The 22,335-nt window shown below is 40.6% G+C and overlaps 1 protein-coding gene across 1 annotated transcript; it reads left to right on the top strand.

Annotated features, from left to right (window-relative positions):
* Positions 1-3,359: 3,359 nt before the first annotated feature.
* On the top strand, positions 3,360-16,475 carry GPR12 (G protein-coupled receptor 12). Its single transcript, XM_073583124.1, has 2 exons — positions 3,360-3,605; positions 4,368-16,475. Exon 2 carries the CDS (start codon positions 4,377-4,379, stop codon positions 5,373-5,375), a length of 999 nt encoding a protein of 332 aa, XP_073439225.1. The 5' UTR covers positions 3,360-3,605; positions 4,368-4,376; the 3' UTR covers positions 5,376-16,475.
* The last annotated feature ends 5,860 nt before the right edge of the window (positions 16,476-22,335 follow it).

The raw sequence follows: 22,335 nt of genomic DNA, 5'->3' as shown, positions 1-22,335 counted from the left end.
TAGAAAAACTTACACACTTTCTTGGTATAGTGACTCCCATCCTCGTATGATAACCCCCATCCTGGTATAATGATCCCCATCTTGGGTCCCTTCTTAGTGCAATGTCCTCTATTCTGGGTTCATTCCTGGTAAAATAACCCTAATTCCTTGTATAATGTCCCCCTTCCTGGGCCCATTTCTGGTATAATGTCCGTTCTGCAGCTCTTTTCCAACACATTACAAAAAAAATGAAATGATTCTTCTTACTTTCCTCCTCTCCATAACGTGCGGCATCTTCTTCTATACCTTACAGTTGATTTTAGCATGCCAGCCATGGGTGGCGCATGATGTCACTGCTATGCGCTGCTCATGACAGGCATTCCAATGTCAGCTGCTGGACTCTGATTGACCGGCAGCGTGTATAGCAGTGCAGAGAGCCGGCGAGTCTCTGCGCCGCAATACACTGCAACTGAATGTGCGTCCTCGGATGCACATCCAGCTGAAATAGGCACTGTGATAGGCGGGCTTCCTTCCTGTACAGGCCCGGTCGCAGCTGCATCCTCTGTGACCACGATCATTATGCTCCTGGGTCTATCGTTGTTTAGGTAAATCATGCTCCTATTATGGAACCATGAATAGATGTGAGCAGATCTTAGAACACAATAACACAAATAAATAGCTCGGAACAGCACATAAACAGCACTGCATAGTACAATACTACAGTATATTTATTCGACAGAGCTGAGGTGTGGTGTGTGTACCAAGGCGGCATGGGGTGGTAGTCGTGGGCGAGTCCATTAGACAACAGTCAGTGAGCACCCCGCCACCTTGTACATGAAGAGATGAAAGCTCACTGTGTCTTCTGGAATTCTAGTCCTAGGAAGCACCACAGAGTCACAGTCTCTGTTCCAACAGTTAAACTTTACTAAACGGCAAGATATCCATCACATCCAGGGGTACAGTGCACACAGTCAACATTTCCAATGCTTTCCCTGCCGTCTCTACGGACCATTCATGTCCCATCTGTCCATTAGGCGTCATCAGCTCCCGTACTGGTTTCAGACCCCGAAGTCTTTCTGGGAACGATTCTGTTGAGCTAATGCACGTTCCCACTGCTCTACAGGTTTGGAGCAACTGTTTACCCTACGACCGGGGAGCTCTTTGTGCACACTGATGTACACGTCCTGCCCTGGACAAGACTGCCCAGGTTTCTGCCAATACCCAGGAAATGCTTCCCCTATACCGCTGGTGGTTCCGCATGGTCACGCCCTATCTCCTCCCATCTGCTTAACCCCTATATTGCCCATACCTGGCTAACAATCTTATATATTTCTAAGCTTATGCATAACACTTAACAATACATGTTCATTAAAATACACACAGTAGTACAACATTGAATCAGGGTGCCGCACATGGAACAGGTGAACAGTGTTCAGCAGAGGGAAGGCAATTGAGGGTCCCCGCCACCTCCTTACATGTGAAAAGGATTATGAAAATTTTTTTTCAAACCTCTCGTTTATATTAGGAGTCAGGAGGACTCATTCAGACCCCAGATTTTCACTTACATCTTCTATTAGTTTTTCACAGATAAACTTATACTTACGATAGTCTTTGGGGCTGTCCACATGTCTGTGTATTTTTTAAGAGTGGTCCACACAAAATCCCGGAGACTTGTTCAATTTTCATCCGAGTCAGGAAACAAACTCGCCCAAGTCTGTGGATCAGTGAAAAATTGGACAACGCTCAGATTCCATCCATAGGCTGTCCATCTGATTGGGAAAACTTGAGAAACCTCCATCACCTTAGTTTTTTCCTGACAGGAAAACTAATGAAACTCTAATGGTAAAATCAACAAAGTGATCAAATTTGGATGAAAATCTGATCATAGACACTGATGAAACTCGGACCATTTTTTGTGTTTGAGAAAAATCACTGACGTCTGATGAGCCTTGCGGCTACGTTCCCGCAATGAGCTTTTGAGGTTGCAAATTTTCTTCACCTACATGTAAATTTACTTTTTTTCATTGCATTTTTAAGTGTTTTTGCTTTTACATGCGTTTTTATTGCGTTTTGATGGAGTGTTTGTCATGTTTTAATGAAAGCTGCTCTGTTTTTTATATTTCCACTATTTGGCTTTGACATTATGTTCAGTATTTCACATCAGTATTTGTAAGCCAAGACCAGGAGAGGAACAATCAGAGGGAAAGTATAATAGAAACACGTCCCCACTTCTGGATTTATCACCCACTCCTGGTTTTGGCTTACAGATACTGATGTGAAATGCTGACCAAATACCGATCGCGGGAAAGTGGCCATTGATACAATCATGTGCAGATTACATGCGTTTTGATCCTTTTCTGCTGCAGAAACGCACTAAAAACACTTGTGAATTGTTTATCTGCAGATTTTCCCTTTGTAATACAAGTCTATAGGAAAAATCTGTACATGAAACACAGAGTACCTGCAGGAGAAATTGACGTGTTGCAGACAGTAAAAAAAAGCACAGTGGGCATGAGATTTCTATAAATCCCATCCACTATGCTGGACATGGCTATGTCCCCATGAGTTTTTGGTGAGTTTTTGAAAAAATGCAAGTAACCTATTTTACTTAATGGGGGCTGAAATGCTGCAGAAAATCAATCACTCCCCCTAAAGCTCATCATGGGAACATAGCCTTAGACGCGCCATTTTTGACACTGCAAAAATATGCAAAAACTCACGGTGGGTGCGCGGATTTGCAAATTTAGGAGCGGGGCTAACTGAAAACCAATTATTGTATAGGTCTCCCAGCAACTTATATGATAAAAAATAGTGAAAAAAAATGACGATAAGAAAACAAATAAAGAGCCGACGAAGACTTTTACATCACTTCGAATCCCATAGAAGTTAACAGGATCCATCATGATTGTTCTTCTCCCAAAAATAAAAAAGTGAACCCTGAGTAAATCACTTGCACATAGAAACCCAACAATTGATCAGGTTGGAAAGACATGTTCTGCCATTATTGATCATTTCTGCCAAAAAAAAAGAAAAATAGATACGTCTATAATGTGTTCACCATATGGAAGCACAATGCACAATGTAAGGTGACCATCTATTTCTGTCATTTTCTAGGATCCCACCATAAAGCTGTCACTTGTCTTACAGTATAAAATTTATATTGCAGAAACTAAAAATCACATTAATCAATATAAGACTGTCAAATATTTAGTCCTCTGGGTAAGATGTCACTTGTCTTATACAGATGCATGCCATGTAAGGGTTAATAATTTAATACAATCCCCTTCAATTAGGGTTTTTTTCTTCCTAGCACACTGCAGTGGATGTGCGCGTACCCGCAGCAGAGAGGCTCGGGGGCGCGCATGTGCGTCGTCCCGACTCTCAGTCTCGCCTGCCTCTTGCAGGCAGCAGCAGCGGTGATCGCTATGAGCGCCCGGCGAGGAGCTGACAGCCCGACCCCCGCTATCCATCCACCTGCAGCCCCCTTCCTGCAGGACACCCACAGCCCACGTCCCATCTTCACCCAGCAGGAGGAGAGGATGCAGGGCCAGCAGCGCACAGCCTCCACTGTCTCAGGAGGACCATAGGACATCTGCAGCCGGGGAGCCAAGCGGTTGGATTTCAAGGTGACTACATTGTGAGATGCTCATTGTATGTAGCTGCCCCCCTCCTCCTCCTCCTCTATGACACAGAGGGTCTCATGCATGTATGCATGCATCCTGTCAGCTAGAATTACCAGGTTTCTCCATTTTTGGAATTTGACTCTTCTCTCTTATAGATATTTATCATGTGAACTTACAGAACCTTCTGCCCTGATCTGCCCAATCTGCACCTTTGCCAGCCCATATGGAATAATCGTTATCATTTAGCATGTAGCAAATGCCAAATACGTTACATTCCTCCCCCCTCTGATGTATCTCATTGGCCTATGGATTGCATATCAATTTGCAAAATCTTACCCACTGGGCAAATACATCAGGACATGGCTATATACATATTATTATTATTATTATTAATAATAATAATAATAATAATAATCTTTATTTTTATATAGCGCTAACATATTCCGCAGCGCTTTACAGTTATTATTTATTATTATAGCGCCATTTATTCTATGGTGCTTTACATGTGAAAAGGGATATATATGTGATGTATTCTCGATACACTGTAAAATCTGCAGAAATATAGCCACATGCATGTGTGTATATTGTGAAAATATTTTACCCCCTTTCAAAAGGTTAACCCCCCTTCCCAGCCCCCCACCCTGTCATTAACGATCGGTTTGCCACATTGTGTGTATACGTAGACGTCGGAGTAGCAGATGATTGCATGTTCTCGTTCTCCGCTGCTCTATTACGGTGCATTAAAGCCTTGTCTTTTTATTGAAGAAGGTTAAAATGAATGAAGATACGAAGGTTAATACAAGCTGGCCGCCTCAGGATCCTATAGATGTCAGCTCTCCAGAGAATATCTCAGCTGCAGACTCCTCCTCGATTCCTGTGCTAGAGCCAGAGCTCATAGTGAACCCATGGGATATTGTTCTGTGCACATCAGGAACCCTTATCTCCTGTGAAAATGCTATTGTGGTCCTTATCATCTTCCATAATCCAAGCCTCCGAGCCCCAATGTTCCTTCTCATCGGGAGTTTGGCCCTTGCGGACCTCTTAGCCGGTGTCGGACTAATAGTCAATTTTATTTTCGCATATCTTCTTCAATCCGAAGCAGCAAAGCTCGTCACGGTGGGACTGATAGCCGCATCTTTTTGTGCCTCGGTGTGCAGCTTGTTGGCCATCACGGTTGACCGTTACCTATCTCTCTATTACGCTTTGACATATAATTCGGAAAGGACAGTCACTTTCACCTATGTCATGCTTATTTTCCTATGGGGAGCGTCTACGTGTGTTGGTCTGTTGCCTATAATGGGCTGGAATTGCCTTAAAGATGAATCGACATGTAGCATCATCAGGCCGCTGACTAAAAATAATGCTGCCGCCCTTTCAGTTTCTTTTTTGCTTATGTTTGCACTTATGCTCCAGTTGTACATTCAGATCTGCAAAATAGTCATGAGGCACGCTCATCAGATCGCCTTACAGCACCATTTCCTGGCTACTTCTCACTACGTCACCACCCGCAAAGGAGTATCAACCTTGGCCATCATATTGGGGACCTTTGCGGCCTGCTGGATGCCTTTCACCCTGTATTCATTAATAGGAGATTACACCTATCCTTCCATCTATACCTATGCCACCCTATTGCCAGCCACATACAACTCTGTTATCAACCCGGTCATCTACGCCTTCCGGAACCAGGAAATCCAGAAATCTTTGTGGTTGATCTGCTGCGGTTGTATCCCACCTAGTGTATCTCAAAGAGCCAGGTCGCCCAGTGATGTATGATTAGGTAGAAGCTGCGGTCGATGTTCATGTGTACAGTGTAGTCTTCATTTTACATAAATACGCAAAAAAAAGGAATATCACGGTGTAGATACACTTGAGATTGCTGTGCTCTAGGACACTTGGACGTGGCATTAAAGTGATCGCTCCATTTCATAAATGGAAATCAATTTATTTATTAAATCGCGATTGTACAATATCTATTCAAAAAGAGCTACTGTTGTAACACTATCTGAGGTGTCATTTACTCAGGTTTTGTGATTTTTCAGAATGATGTGTTCCTGTTTGTAAGTGTACAGCAATTATAACGGGGAGTTTCAAAGCCTGGTCCTTGAGTCATGATTAGAACCCATATCTTAAAGACATTCTACCCTAGAAGTTTCCCCGATGGCTGCTGTAAGACCCACTGCTTAAAGAGGTCCAAGGTCAAGTTGGTCCTTCACCATGAACCTGCACAGGGCTCTACAGAGTATGATAAATGACCAAAGGGTGTGCAATAGTAGCCTAGTAGATCAAGGCGTCAGTGCCACCTCAAACTTGGCAGTGTGTAGGGATTGGTATAACATAAGTAAACATTAATTGCCCCTTGACTCATCCACCATTTCATTGGTCCCTGCTGGGAATAGAAATGATAAAGTACTATTTGTCAATCACCTGACATATGACTACATATGACTGCTAAAGCCAATGATTGTCCTCAAAAGTCAGATGGTTTATGAATGGGGCATCATCCCACCAGAAGTGTTAAGATATCGAGACCACCTCTGTAAAATTTTGAAAAGTCACGGAAATCTCATTTTTCAGTCTCCTAGTTTGTATATAAGGGACTGAGCTAATTAATTTCGTGGACCCTGGTTGGGTTGTCGGAGATAAGTGCATGTTAAAAGTTGTCAAGCTAAAATTTTCTACATCAATATGTAATAAAAATGCATTTATGATAAGATATTGGCAATCAAGGGGCTCATAAATTGTGTGGACTCCGTGTTCGATATCCTTTGATAGCCATGCCACCCTTCTCTTTAACAAGACGTGAGATGGAAGGCCAAAAAGCAAAAGAGCCCTTACGATGATGTGAATCACGGTGAAAGTGGTCATATTTGGGCCCTGGTTATGGAGGTCTATGAACTCCGCGTACTAATGATTGATGGCTAAGGTCTAGTCCTGAAGCCTCCAACTCTATAATTGCTGTACATCCAGATTCACAAGATCCAATCCCACTTAGAAGACTTCGATGGTGGATGTAGTATAAAAAACAAGTACAGTCAGGCACTTTTTAATGTTTCTGTGTGTCATACATATGTTATGTAATATAGAATTCATATATATATTTTTTGAATGACTAAATGCCAAAATCAGAATAGCACAAGCACATTTTTATAGTAAGAAAAATTCACATTAGCTTTGTTTACATTGGCCACGTAAATAATATTTGACGGAAAACAGTCCTTTATCTACAACTCTGGCCTAGAAAGTCTTTTATTTTATATGAACAGTATATTTATGACTGGCGACAATGGGGGTAATCCAATAATACTGGTGGAGAGGAAAAGTGGAGCAATTGTTCACAGAAACCAAAGCATTTTGATTTATTTCCCTCGGCACCAGTTTTGATAACTTTGCTCCATTGTCGGCTATCAGTCACAAGGACTAGCAATTAAAGTACCGTAATTGACCTTCTAAATGGGACTGAATCTTTCCTTATGTTCTGTAGGATAAATGAATGAGTCCAGAATGGTTCTGCTTTACATTCCAGGTGTATTCTGCGTTGAGAGCTGGTTTTTCTGGTTGCCCACTTGCTTCTTGCGTCATGTTCTACACTTAGGGATATGAGGTTTGGTGAAGTAGGGGCTTCGTACACTGCAAAAATTCCTTCCTTTCAATTGATTCCCAGGGAAAATATTGCAATAAATCACTAACGAAGAGTGAAATAGTCTGTGACATCCTGGAGATTATGTATATGTGTGCAAGGCCACGAGGGATTACAATACACCTGCATGGCTCGCTTCCTCTCTGAGGTGGTTAATTGGAACTGTGCAGTGAAAATAGAAATTGTGATGCAATAAGGCGTATGTTGTAGTAACCGTTTCCCAGCTTGAAGTGTTACCTGTGCGAGTCGTTGTGATGCTTTAGGGTTAAAATGTTGTGTTGAAGAATGCGTGTAGGTTTGGCACTCAAAAGGTAAAGTGTCCTTGTTATCTGAGCCTTCCTTGAAAAAATAGAAAAAGATCGTTAGGAATAAGAAACTTCTTTTCTTCCATATTTAGCTACTGAACAAGCAAGATGGGACCAAAAAAAAATAAAACTGGACCTAACAATAATGATCTTCCACTGTAGGGAATATTATATGCGCTGTATGGGAATTTCTCCATGTTGTGATTGAGCTTTTTTTCTTCTATAAGGCTGACGTCTATACCGACTCTGTTGCACAAACTTATATAACTGGTGCAATAACATGGTGGAGAACGTCACATCTCTTCCTTTGGGGCTATCTGTATTAATCCTCACTGGTTCCGGTTTTCCGTTTCAGCTCTGTGTACATTGAATGAATACATCATTGGTCCAAATCTCAGCCAAAGGCTTGTAGTATAGTAAAGTATTATTTACACTATAGTACCTCTTCTCCATAATAACGGCACTGCTTCGTACAGCTCCATTATAGGACACCCATACGGAGACTCTTGGCCTTACCGTACCTCTGAACCAATTTTTGCTCATATGTGTCGGTAAAATTTTGCCATGCTCTTTTTTTATGCTTACGAGATTGAAACATTGCTTCTAGTGGAGAAAATCTCTGACATTTGACACCTGATGGAGTATGGTGGCACAGTTCCATTCCCATGTAGAGTCTTTAGGCCTTACCCCAATTTTTGCTCAACTCTTCTGGTAAATTTATGCCATTCTCCATCTTATGCTTAATTTATAAGATGAAAACATTGCTTCTTCTAGAGGAGAAAATCTCTGACATCTGGCACCTGATGGAGTATGGCGAAGCAGTTCCACTCCAATGCCCTGCCTTCCTTGTCCCCCACATTGAATCATTATCATAGGAGTGTTGGAGCATGATATCTTCTCCATCAGTCAGGAAGTTGGCCTTTGGACACCCAAAGTGGAACACAACTATGTAGACTTCCTGGACTTTTGTGATTATGATTTGAGGGAGGAGGACAATGGGTTTGAAGGTCTTGGCAAGATTAAAATTAATATCTGCTTTATTCCAAAAACAGCACCACTCCTGCCTATAGATGGGGTCTGGTATTACAGCAGTACCCATCTGCACTCCTAGACAAAGCTTATAGGACATAGGTAGTGTATTCTCTGGAGAGAAAAAAAAACAGATCCTACTTTCTACGAGATCTTTGACAACCCCTTTAACACCATTCAGAACTAAATTTACAGGTCCGCCTGGGGCAATTTACCATGGTTTCTCTGGGTGAACCAAACTACACACTTAGTTTCATCCATCAATACATGGTGCTCCCAAGTTAAACCTCAATATATACTCATGTGTCTGGTTCATATATTATACTATAAGTGTGTTTGTTTCAGTAACTGCAAACAGGCCTATGACGTTTTTGTGGATTTTTTTCCATCGCGGTTTATGTTGACTTTATGTGTGGAAAGTGTTTGAGATAGATAATGCATTGAATTCCGCGTAGCCTTAATGATGTTTAGTAAGTTCAAATGCAAAAAATTTCTAGACATGATTAAAAAAAGTGTAAAAAAAAAAAAAAAACTAAAAAAGAAATAAAAATATGGAAAAAATACAAACAATATAGCGATAGATGAAAGTTACAACATGTTTTATCAACACAGTCGTCTCATGGGCTCGTATCTTTATTGTGGACAGCTGCTGTTGTTCCAAGTAGAATTGAAAGGGTCATATTTTCATGATTTTTTGATTTTTTTTTTGCTATAGTTGAGATTTTTCTGTAATTTCTTTTTAAAGACTATAGTCACACAGTCTGAAAAAACTCCCACATAGAGCTTTCACACAGAGATTTATCATTTTTGTGTGAGTGCAACTAAAATATGTTATAATTCACCAACACTAATTTACTCAATTATCCAGGATAGAAAAAAAAGGAATTGTTTTTTTTTTCCAGAACCATACAGTGACATTGTTTCTAAATTTCAAATATTACATTTAGTTAACCTTTTATTATGTGTTATCAGCTTTATAATGGATTTCATTTAAACTCTCATAGTTACCGGATCTAAATTTGCATGGGTGCCTGAAATTTTCAGAAATTTTCGGGAAATTCAGGCATGTGCTAGTCTAAAAGCATCTGGCTTCACAAAAACCTGCCCAAAAGTAGCAATTCCCATCCAGTATATTGGGTATTCTCAGGGTGGCCATTGAGCATCCTTATTTTAGCAACCAAGGTATTGGTTAGTATGGACTCATGTTCCAAAAAAGACCTAAAATATCAAACCAAATCTGAAGCTCAAACTCTGCTTTTATGAGTTAATCATATTTTGCTGAAAAGTGAGGATTATGTCCCTCACATGGTCTTGCCAGTACATATAAATGTATATACATAGATCTGTATGGAGTTATTCTATAAGTCCTTCTATTGGTAGCTTGCAAATAAGACATTGACCAGGACTGTAGGACAGCCCATGATTTAGTGGAATTTGGTTATCTACTGTATTAATACCGCATAGAGTTAACTGGCTAGCCTAAGCACGATGTGAGCCCTTTTCTTTATTGAGTGTATATCATTGAAGGTATATCATTGACGGTATATCATTGAGGGTATATCATTGAGGGCATATCATTGAGGGTATATCATTGAGGGCATATCATTGAGGATATATCATTAAAAGGCATATCATTGAGGGCATATCATTGAGGGTATATCATTAAAAGGCATATCATTGAGGGCATATCATAGAGGGCATATCATTGAGGGTATATCATTGAGGGTAAATCATTGAGGGTATATAATTGAGGATATATCATTGAGGGCATATCATTGACGGTATATCATTGAGGATATATCATTGAGGGCATATCATTGAGGGTATATCATTGAGGGTAAATCATTGAGGGTATATCATTGAGGGCATATCATTGACGGTATATCATTGAGGGCATATCATTGAGGGTATATCATTGAGGGTATATCATTGAGGGTATATCATTGAGGGCATATCATTGAGGGCATATCATTGAGGGCATATCATTGAGGGCATATCATTGAGGGTATATCATTGAGGGCATATCATTGAGGGCATATCATTGACGGTATATCATTGAGGATATATCATTGAGGGTATATCATTGAGGGTATATCATTGAGGGTAAATCATTGAGGGTATATAATTGAGGATATATCATTGAGGGTATATCATTGAGGGTATATCATTGAGGGTAAATCATTGAGGGTATATCATTGAGGGTATATCATTCAGAGTATATCATTGAGGGTATATCATTGAGGGCATATCATTGAGAGTATATCATTGAGGGCATATCATTGAAGGTATATCATTGAGGATATATCATTGAGGGTATATCATTGAGAGTATATCATTGAGGGCATATAACTGAGATTATATCATTGAGGGTATATCATTAAAGGTACATCATTGAGGGCTTATCATTGAGGATATATCATTGAGGGCACATCATTGAGGGTAAATCATTCAGAGTATATCATTGAGGGTAAATCATTGAAGGTAAATCATTGAGAGTATATCACTGAGGGTAAATCATTGAGGGTAAATCATTGAGGGTAAATCATTGAGGGTATTATCATTGAGGGTAAATCATTGAGGGTATATCATTGAGGGTATTATCATTGAGGGTAAATCATTGAGGGCATATCATTGAGGGTATTATCATTGAGGGTAAATCATTGAGGGTATATCATTGAGGGTATATCATTGAGGGTAAATCATTGAGGGTATATCATTGAGGGCATATCATTGAGGGTATATCATTGAGGGTAAATCATTGAGGGTATATCATTGAGGGCATATCATTGAGGGTATTATCATTGAGGGTAAATCATTGAGGGCATATCATTGAGGGCATATCATTGAGGGTATATCATTGAGGGCATATCATTGAGGGTATATCATTGAGGGCATATCATTGAGGGTATTATCATTGAGGGTAAATCATTGAGGGCATATCATTGAGGGTATTATCATTGAGATTATATCATTGAGGGTATATCATTGAGGGTATATGATAGAGGGCATATCATTGGTAGCTAATTTTTGAAGATAGAATTACTTACCGTGATCTATTCCATAACTATTCCTACATATTGTCTGCAATGAGTCACTTAGGTTTATAAGATTTTGCAAACCACGCTAATCTCTATATTTGGAAAGTCTATTTCCATCAGCTTTTTTTATTCTTTTCAAATTCAGCATAATTTGTGCATAGATGGTTCCTCATATTGCAGGACCCTGGTAGCCAGTTCACAAAGAACATTGATAACGGCACCAAATATTTAGTGTACATGACAAAAGTTAAAATCCTCGTCTAGGCAATAGCATCTCGTCCATCTCAGTTACCTTACAAAATGGTCTTGATTTAAGAATTAAAAAAAGCAAAAATGGCAGAACCTCGTATGATTGTATTATTTATCGTTATGTTTTTTGTTTTGTTTTTGTACTATTTGACCTAAAAAGGCCGATCATAGTAATAAAAAAAAATGCAAAATGAAAAACAAATATGTGAAATTATAAATTACCTGCTTAAAATATTTTCTCATATGTGCTTCATGCATATGGTCCTATAACAACCTGTACAAAGGCACTCATGGAAATGTAGGAGCCGGTATTTCTCCCTCCTTCTTTCCATTGCTTCCAGTGAAGAGTGTTGTTCCTATATGGCAGCACATAGATTGCCTGCCCCTCCATAATGGCGGGTAAGGTTTTGCCACTTGCATAAGACTTAAAAAGCATAAGGCTCTGTTCTCACTAGGGTCATGAGTTCTGTATAGAACAGACACAATCCAAAGGATCCAAATGGTCACCGAAAGACCCCATTGACTTCAGTGGGGTTCTTTATGAATTTCTGTAATTTTAATGCAAAAAATAACATTATATTTATCGATATCCTTGCCATCAAATCCCAGACAATGACAACAATAAAGACTGAACAGGGCCTTACATAATAAAGACTGCTTACATCTGACCACTATGTCTCACCATGTCCAACCATAACAGTCATACCTGGTTCAACCTAATCTAGTGTTTCGCCTGATAATGTGAACACAATCCTTCGTATGAAGCCTCCTAACTTGTGAATTTGGGATTAAAGACGACCTGTCGTAAATATATATATATTTTTTTTTTTTTACTTGGTGTTAATGACGTTGTTCTCCTGAATCTGACAATGTTTTTCGTTAGTACTCAGTGGCGTAACTTGAAACATGTGGGCCCCTATGTAACAGTTCCAGCAGGGACCCCCCAAGTTATCACCGGTCTGTAATCATAATAGGCATTTTATATGGACTACAGGGACTTTTTGGGCCCCTTAAGCTCCAGGGCCCAGGTGCAATTGCAAACCCGGCACCATTTATAGTTACACCCCTGCTTGCACCTCTCTGTTCCTGTGTTGAATCTGCTCTTTTTTATACAACTGGGTGTGGTCATCGTGCAGAGGAGCGGTGAGGACCACGCCCACTTGTAAGACAATACTAGATTCATATCTCAGGAATGGAGAAGCTCAGGACCAGATTCAGGAGAATAGCGGCATTTACACCAGGTAAGAAAATTACACATTTGTGACAAAAGTTACAGGTTCTCTTTATTATGATTTAGTCCTATTGACCAAAGAAAATCAAGGAATATTTGATCTCCAAAGCTCCACGGCTCTTTGTGCCCTCCATACCCTCTAGTACACGAGTGTTGACTTCATGTTATAGAAGAATGTTGCGGGGCAAATTTATCTACAAAAAATCCTTTGTAACCCATGGCAACCAATCACAGCACAGCTTTCATTACCTTAGCTGCTGTGTAAAAATGAGAGCTTCCATGTGATTGGTTGCAACGGGCTATAAAGATCGTTTTAGCATTAGGCAGTGTTAGTAAATTTGCCCCATTTAATAATATATTTGTCATTTCCTTTGACGTGTATAATCACATTACCAACGACGTTATTGAAGGATAGCTTTGCTTTTAATATCGCAGTTTGTGATGAGTCGCTGAGGGATTAATGTATATTTAATGATACACTAGCTTTGATTAACGGAAATGAACCCGCCTCGCTAAACTCGCAGCATGTGGTATAGAGGCCTGACATGAACAAGACGCGGCGCAACTACACATAGCGGGACAGCTTCCCCAAGCCGCGCTGGTTCTTGTAGTTCCTCCTAGGATGCCTGCCGATCGAGAAGTAATTCTAAATACTGTATGTGAATTCAAGATGCCAGCTAACACAGTAGACAGGCGGGAGAGAGGCGTCTGCCAGGAAAATGATTGGCGCATCTCTTTTTTGCGAGTTTGATGTTAATGAATGTATTCAAATAATTTTGCTGTCAAGGCACAAAGACGATATTTTTCTTTTGATTGTGGGGATTTTCAAAATGAAAAGCAACAAAGCTTATAGATGTCAACATGTTAAAGTGATGCTCCGCCTCTGATGAACATTGGCCTTATAATTAGCAGACCTTAGAATCTATCATCTAGGTGTCTCTCTTATACTTTTTAGCATTTTTATTATTTATTTTTTAGCTTAAAGGGAACCTGTAATGTAAAAAAAAATGCCATTAACCTGCAGATATGGGGTTAATCTGCAGCCTAATAGTGGCCGCTGCTCTGAGAGCCCCACTGCCGGGAGGAAATGAACTTCAATTCCCCTGGTAGGCTTGGGGTGGCGCTGGCGCATCTTCAGTCACCTCTCTAGAGAGCAGCAGCTGTAACGGCCTTCCCAGCACTGACTGACAGCACTCTTATCATTAGGACCGGCCTCCCTTATGACTGAAAGACTGAGCCTGGCATAAAGTTAATTTACTCCCGGCAGCAGGGCTCTCAGTATGGCAGCCGCACGCTCATCATTAGGGCCAGCCACCCTTATGACTGAAAGACTGAGCCTGGAATAAAGTTAATTTTCTCCCGGCAGCATGGCTTTCAGTATGGGAGCCGCACGTTCATCATTAGGGCCAGCCACCCATATGACTGAAAGACAGAGCCTGGCATAAAGTTAATTTCCTCCCGGCAGCAGGTCTCTCAGTACAGCAGCCGCACGCTCATCATTAGGGACAGCCACCCTTATGACTGACTGAAAGGTCGAGTCTACTGGGTGGAATAAAGTTAATTTCCTCCCAGCAGCGGGGCTCTCAGTATGGCGGCCACACACTCATTATTAGGGCCAGCCACCCTTATGACTGAAAGACCGAGCCTACCGGGTGAAATAAAGTTAATTTCCTCCAGGCATCGGGGCTCTCAGTATGGCAGCTGCACACTCATCATTAGGACCAGCCAGCCTCCACCATTGTCTTATAGAGTTGGTACAAATTGTTTTGCTGGACCCGCTCCATCGGCCACGACAGTAATCTGTTGCCACTGGATGGGAACTTTGAAAACTGCCTCCTACCTCCCCACATCCATGACTCTTCATTTGATTAGCCAGCCTGGCACAATTAAGAATAGAGTACTTTTTGCACTGTCTGTAAAAAGAAATTAAGGCGTCTGTGTTTTTGGGGATGTTTTTTGAGGCTGAAGAAACTTGTACAGATTTTTTTGTCTGTCATTTTAATTATTTAATAGTTTACTATGATGGCAGCGTATGTCTTCATATCAGAATTTTGGCTGCAGGCATGTATAATTTATAATCCTAATGATTTATTATGGTTTTCCAATGTGTCCGTGATTTGTTGATTAGCTGTCCAGAAAAAAATAAAAAGCCAAGTTGGCAACCCCGGCGCAATGTCATCGTTTTGACGGTATTCATGTGAAGTTGCGCCAAGCCGGTTAATCAAAAGAAGAGCTGAAAATGCCATCTGATAAGTGGCTGTCTTCAGGGCTCTCGTCTGGCGACCACAAATTACGGATGTGGCAAATGGAGTGGATCCGGTAAATTGATTTGCACCAACTCTACAGTCCTAAAATTAGAAAATAATGTGTATACCAGCAGGGGTAGATTTGCACAAAAATTTGCACCATTTTTTGACAGCAGTCCTAATAAATTTGTTTAAAAGTTGTTGATCACACCCCCTCTTGATAAACCTCATCCAATTTCCCAACAAGTATGACGCTAAAAGATAAAATTCTGCACAATTTGTACGTTTTTGTAGCTTTGTTATGAGAAAAAAATTGCTCAAACTGATTAATAAATATAGAGTGATGTCCTTGTATTATTTGATAGTCAGCTGAACCTCTCGGCCTCATAGCCGCTGCTATGGTTATAGTTAAACCCATGGTTGCCATATGGAAACCATCAACAAGCAGGGTTCTTGTTATGACTTTCATTAATATTCCCCTTAAACATGGTATATGATGGAACATGCATGACCTATTTTGCAATCTTACAGAAGTCACACGTCCCCGTGGACTTCTATGGGTGGTATATTACTGCTCCATATAAGCTGGAGCATGTACAGAGCTAAACAACAGATCCACTAACAGCAACTTGCTGATGGTTTCCCCACATATAAGTTATTTGTACTAACGCGTAGGAAAACTGCGAAAATGTTTCAATTTCTATGACACAGATGCTGGATTATACACTTGTGACTATATGGTCCCGAATAATCAAAGGTAAAGCATCACTTTAAGTGATTTACGCTCTGAAAACCAGTATTGTGAAAAAAAATAAAATAAAACAAATGCACTTTTTTCTATAGAAATGTAATAATATCGTGTAAAAAGCTGTTATATAAAAGATGTCTATTTCTCTGTGGTCCTTGTAATGAGGTGCTCCGCGTCACCATATCTTGTAGTGTGCAAATAACCTTGTAAATTAGTTTCTACGAGCAAATAAACATGGAGAGGGGGATGCAATATTTTCTAATGTCCGGTTCGTCTGTGGCATGCTATTTCATGTGGCATGCATGGAAAATGTATAAATGCTAAAGGGATTGTTACACAGTTGACATTTGTCTGTTTTTCATCTTGTGTTAAATTAAAATGTGTCCTGCATTTCTAGTAGGTGTCATGATTGGAGCTTTCTGCGTTGGGGGAAACGGAACGGATTATATTGGATTTATGCTGCGCAATTTTCATTTGTCTAGGACTTATATATTCACGACCTGTCCTTGGGATAAGTCTTCAATGTATATTAGATGAATACCCGGAACCGCCACTGATCAACTGTTTTCAGCACTGCCGGATGTAAGGAGCCCGAAACAGCATGGCTCTATATACAGTTGTGGCCAAAAGTATTGACACCCCTGCAATTCTGTCAGATAATAATCAGTTTCTTCCTGAAAATGATTGCAATCACAAATTCTTTGGTATTATTATCTTCATTTAATTTGTCTTAAATGAAAAAACACAAAAGAGAATGAAGCAAAAAGCAAAACATTGATCATTTCACACAAAACTCCAGAAATGGGCCAGACAAAAGTATTGGCACCCTCAGCCTAATACTTGGTTGCACAACCTTTAGCCAAAATAACTGCGACCAACCGCTTCCGATAACCATCAATGAGTTTCTTACAATGCTCTGCTGGAATTTCACACCATTCTTCTTTGGCAAACTGCTCCAGGTCCCTGATATTTGAAGGGTGCCTTCTCCAAACTGCCATTTTTAGATCTCTCCACAGGTGTTCTATGGGATTCAGGTCTGGACTCATTGCTGGCCACCTTAGAAGTCTCCAGTGCTTTCTCTCAAACCATTTTCTAGTGCTTTTTGAAGTGTATTTTGGGTCATTGTCCTGCTGGAAGACCCATGACCTCTGAGGGAGACCCAGCTTTCTCTCACTGGGCCCTACATTATGCTGCAAAATTTGTTGGTAGTCTTCAGACTTCATAATGCCATGCACACGGTCAAGTAGTGCACTGCCAGAGGCAGCAAAGCAACCCCAAAACATTCGGGAACCTCCGCCATGTTTGACTGTAGGGACCGTGTTCTTTTCTTTGAATATCTCTTTTTTTCTCCTGTAAACTCTATGTTGATGCCTTTGCCCAAAAAGCTCTACTTTTGTCTCATCTGACCAGAGAACATTCTTCCAAAACGTTTTAGGCTTTTTCAGGTAAGTTTTGGCAAACTCCAGCCTGGCTTTTTTATGTCTCTGGGTAAGAAGTGGGGTCTTCCTGGGTCTCCTACCATACAGTCCCTTTTCATTCAGACGCCGACGGATAGTACGGGTTGACACTGTTGTACCCTCTGACTGCAGGGCAGCTTGAACTTTTTTGGATGTTAGTCGAGGTTCTTTATCCAACATCCGCACAATCTTGCGTTGAAATCTCTTGTCAATTTTTCTTTTCCGTCCACATCTAGGGAAGTTAGCCACAGTGCCATGGGCTTTAAGCTTCTTGATGACACTGCGCACGGTAGACACAGGAACATTCAGGTCTTTGGAGATGGACTTGTAGCCTTGAGATTGCTCATGCTTCCTCACAATTTGGTTTCTCAAGTCCTCAGACAGTTCTTTGGTCTTCTTTCTTTTCTCCATGCTCAATGTGGTACACACAAGGGCACAGGACAGAGGTTGAGTCAACTTTAATCCATGTCAACTGGCTGCAAGTGTGATTTAGTTATTGCCAACACCTGTTAGGTGCCACAGGTAAGTTACAGGTGCTGTTAATTACACAAATTCGAGAAGCATCACATGATTTTTCGAACAGTGCCAATACTTTTGTCCACCCTCTTTTTTATGTTTGGTGTGGAATTATATCCAATTTGGCTTTATGACAATTCTTTTTGTGTTTTTTCATTTAAGACAAATTAAATGAAGATAATAATACCAAAGAATTTGTGTTTGCAATCATTTTCAGGAAGAAACTGAGTATTATCTGACAGAATTGCAGGGGTGTCAATACTTTTGGCCACAACTGTACTATGTCGTCATCGTTCTCGAGTACTGCAGATCTTATTCACTTTATTCCTATCTTCGTCAGTGGATATTGTCAGACGGTGCTTGTAAATAAAAACAATTTTGTAAAATCTAAAATCCACAGCCGTTCTCAATATATTGATCATTTACTTTTGTTTACAGTTCATTTCCTTAGAGACCGACCCCACTAGAGAGACCAAGTGGTGGTTTACAACATTTTTTTCTATTGCGTTTGTAAGCACGAATTTGAAGGGACATGCCAACTTCTTCATAGAATCATAGAATGTTAGGGATCTAAGGGACCTCCAGGGTCATCGTGTCCAACCCCCCCCCCCCCCCGCTCAATGCAGGATTCACTCCAGCCTCTGTTTGAAGACTTCCATTGAAGGAGAACTCACCACCTCTCATGGCAGCCTGTTCCACTCATTGATCACCCTCGCTGTCAAAAAGTTGTTTTCTAATATCTAATCCGTATCTTCTCCCTTTCAGTTTCATTCCATTTCTTCTTGTGTACACGTCCATCTTTATCCCGGCCAACTTCGGTGCAGTGTTTGTAAGCTAGGCAGAAGCTAGACAAGCTTAAGTGTTAATATCTCAAGAATAGCTGCTAAGCCGTAAATTAAAAAAGTAAATCAAGCACTATCCGACAATATCCAAGTATGAAGTTGGGAATGACCCTTTAACAGGACTTGGGCTTCAATACCTGAGAACAACAACTAGAAAGTGTACGGAGCCATGCTGGTCCATCTCGTTGCACTAGGTTTGCTGGATCTCTGACCCCACCGATCTGATATTGAGAACCTATTCTAATGATAGGACATCAGCATCTAAGCAGTGGACAACCCCTTAAATGACCACATTTTTGCTGGAAATTTTGCATAATAATGTAGTCATTAACCCTTAATTTGAAAACTCTGCCAACTGCATATGGAGGCGGTTATCAGAAGCACATGGTCCCTGCTGCATCTCATTACTCTATGGGGGTACTTCCAAGTGTCGTATCCACCAAAAAACTCCACCGCTGCTGATTTTGTTGAAAAGATGTGGAGTTTCTGCATATGATAAAAGGTGAGATGTGCGCTGACTATATTGACAGGCTACAGATTTCAATGTGGAAATGCAGAATCCATGCACAAGGTGTGAATGAGATCTTATTCCCAAAGTTGCTGCTGTATCGGATGTTCTATACATAAATTAATTGAAAAAAATTCACTAGGTATTTGCAACATGGGAACCTTTGACTGGCAATTAGTTTCCAATTTTCCTGTAAGGAACGGGATCCTATTTACATTCTATCTTATTTATACATTATATGTTGTTGTCTGTTCATATTAATTGGAATTTTTGGGGCTTTGAGTTTGTCAGACCTGGACATTCTCCTTGTCCTTTAAGTGATATTCACATGGAGTGTTTTTTTAGAAGGGTTTTTTTTTAGAGCTGATCTTCTCCAAATTCCTCATTAAAAAAAAACTGCTTAAAAAATGCTTACAAAACGTTTCCTATTTGTTTCCATGGGATATCACCTTTTCTATTCATTTGATTTTTCTGAGAGTTTCATGAAGAGGTTTGGAAAAATGTCTGGTGATGAAAAGAAAGTGCATGACATTTCTTTGATGGGGATTCTGAAGGAATCTGTTCCAAACTAGACACTGTTTAAATCAAAAATGTTTCAGAAAAAAAACTGTCCCTAAGGTGTTCTTGAAACACCCCGAAAAAAGGAGTGTCTCCCGTAGCTTCAAAAATTTGAAGGCTTCATAAAAACTAATGATGTGAGCATAACCTTACACCACATTCACACGGCAGTATTTGGTCAGTATTTTCCATCAGTATTTGTACGCCAAAACCAGGAGTGGAACAATCAGAGGAAAAGCATAATAGAAACACGTCACCACTAATGTATTATCACCCACTCCTGGTTTTGGCTTAAAAACATTGATGTCAAATACTGACCAAATACTGAACATGTGAACGTGGTCTACGAGTCTGGGCACTTGCTTCATTTCTTACACTTTTGAAAGAGATTCTTCTGATGAAAATTAGAAATCTGCAATGTCTTCATTCTTTTGATTAGAATAATAAATTTTCATCCACAGTTATTCTTGCTTTACAAATCGACAAACATCACAACAGAACCTCTTGAACCCCAACTGCATGTTGGTGTAATCAGGCACTATATGGATCCAATTGAATATAAATACATGGGCCATGCACACAGTGAGCAAGTCTGTAGGACAGTGTTCACACCACCACTGGTGTGAACACTGTCCTACAGACTTGTTCACTGTGTGCATGGCCCATGTGTTTATATGCAATTGGTTTCTTGTTTCTGCAAGATTAGGGAGGTCTCCATCCCTCCCTTGCGGGTCGTGCACATATAAGCCGTCTTCCACAGCGTGTCCACATCGGACATTACCTTTCTGAATCCTGCTCATATAGGTACCATACACATGGTCAGGTTTTTAAATACATCGGTTAGGGACTGCTCTAATATGGAATTACCTTGACTTTTGGTAAAGCGGCTTAGTATACATTTTTTGTAAAAACATATCAACCTAATACCCTGTTTTGTTATCATGTTTTTACTAGCACTTGCTGTTTACTGTTACTTTTTTACAACAGAATATTATTATACGTTTGTTATACTGTGTGTGTTTTTCTGTGTTTCTATTGGATCCATCCTTAAAGAGCTGGAGCTACGATTTACTTAATTGGAACAAAAGGTAGGTAAAATGTACAGCCCTCACCCTGTATTTAAATTCTTCTTACGAGGCAAATTTTATTGTTGTTGCCCCTCCAGCTTCCTCAACTATCAGCACTTGGGGCAAATGACCCAGTTGTCCTCCTGGCTGCACTTAGTGGTATTGATAACCAAACAATTATCAAACACCAATTTTGCTGGGACAATCACTCATTGGAAAAGAAGTATAACTTATGAAATCCCTAATCACTATCGGTTTTGGAAGTGTTTCTGAGCGTTCTCAGAGAAGGAGCTTCAATTTTCAGCTTTTTGGGCTTCAAAGCATAGTTATTTAAATAGCACCTATATACCTTAGACTAACTGGCTGACAGTCTAATATATAGGGGTGTCCCCAAACAAATGATGTTGGGGAAGTTTAAGGATTCAGCATGTCTGGTCCTTTTGAACCGTTGCCAGATGTCACTTATGGAGGACACAGGTGTAACTCTACAGAAGAGAAAGCCCAGCGATCAGCCGCACCTGTAGCGTGGCACAGGGTGTTGCAAGGCTCAATCCTGCTGACTATGCCAAAGGTAACGTGGCGCGGGGTGGTAGCCGTGGGTGAGGTACTCGTGCTTCAAGCTCCGGCATGCTACATGAAAATGGGGGTCCTGGCTGGTTGTGTGGACTATAATTCTGAGGACACTATGCCCTTGCAGACCTCATGATGCCATTGACTTCGGCTGACCGGGACCAGATGTTGTAGAGTTCAAAGAGGGAGACCACAACTCAAAAATTAAACTGTCTTTTACTAAACAATTAAGTGGGAAGTATGTACAGTGGATAGCAGGTGTATAACTTCATAGAGGTTTCTCTTATAGAATACCTTCATACCTGAGCCTCTGTCCGTAAACCTCTTACACTAGCTTCACCACCACACAGCACAGCACTTTGGGAGATTCTCTAGTCCTGAACAACAGCACTACTAACCAGTAAGCGAGAGTTCTATTCTTCAACTCACGGTTCCGTGTCCTTTTCCCCTTAGGGGAGCTACTTATGCCAATATGGTCTTTACTTAGCTTCTCTGCTTTCTAACAACTTGAGCTACCACACGGGTCACTCTCTCTTTGTCCCTCTTTACTTCTCAGCACTGCTCAGTCACTTGACTGTCAGATAATTTCATTCGGTCCCATTGGGCTTCCTGCCCCAGAGACCGCGTCTCAGGAGAATCACTCACTCCTTCTAACACTTTTTCTTGGATTCTACTCTGGATCACGCTATCTGTTGCCTCGGTCTCCACTCACTTCGGGGACACCCACTTCGT

Source organism: Dendrobates tinctorius, unplaced genomic scaffold, assembly GCF_039654945.1.
Source record: "Dendrobates tinctorius isolate UK_male_01 unplaced genomic scaffold, ASM3965494v1 ptg000075l, whole genome shotgun sequence".
Taxonomy (NCBI): domain Eukaryota; kingdom Metazoa; phylum Chordata; class Amphibia; order Anura; family Dendrobatidae; genus Dendrobates; species Dendrobates tinctorius.
The sequence above is the reverse complement of the archived record's forward strand: the minus strand, read 5'-3'. Positions and strand labels throughout refer to the sequence as shown.

Excerpts from the sequence above, each read along its gene's own strand:
- GPR12 (XM_073583124.1), top strand. The coding sequence starts at position 4,377 with ATGAATGAAGATACGAAGGTTAATACAAGCTGGCCGCCTCAGGATCCT.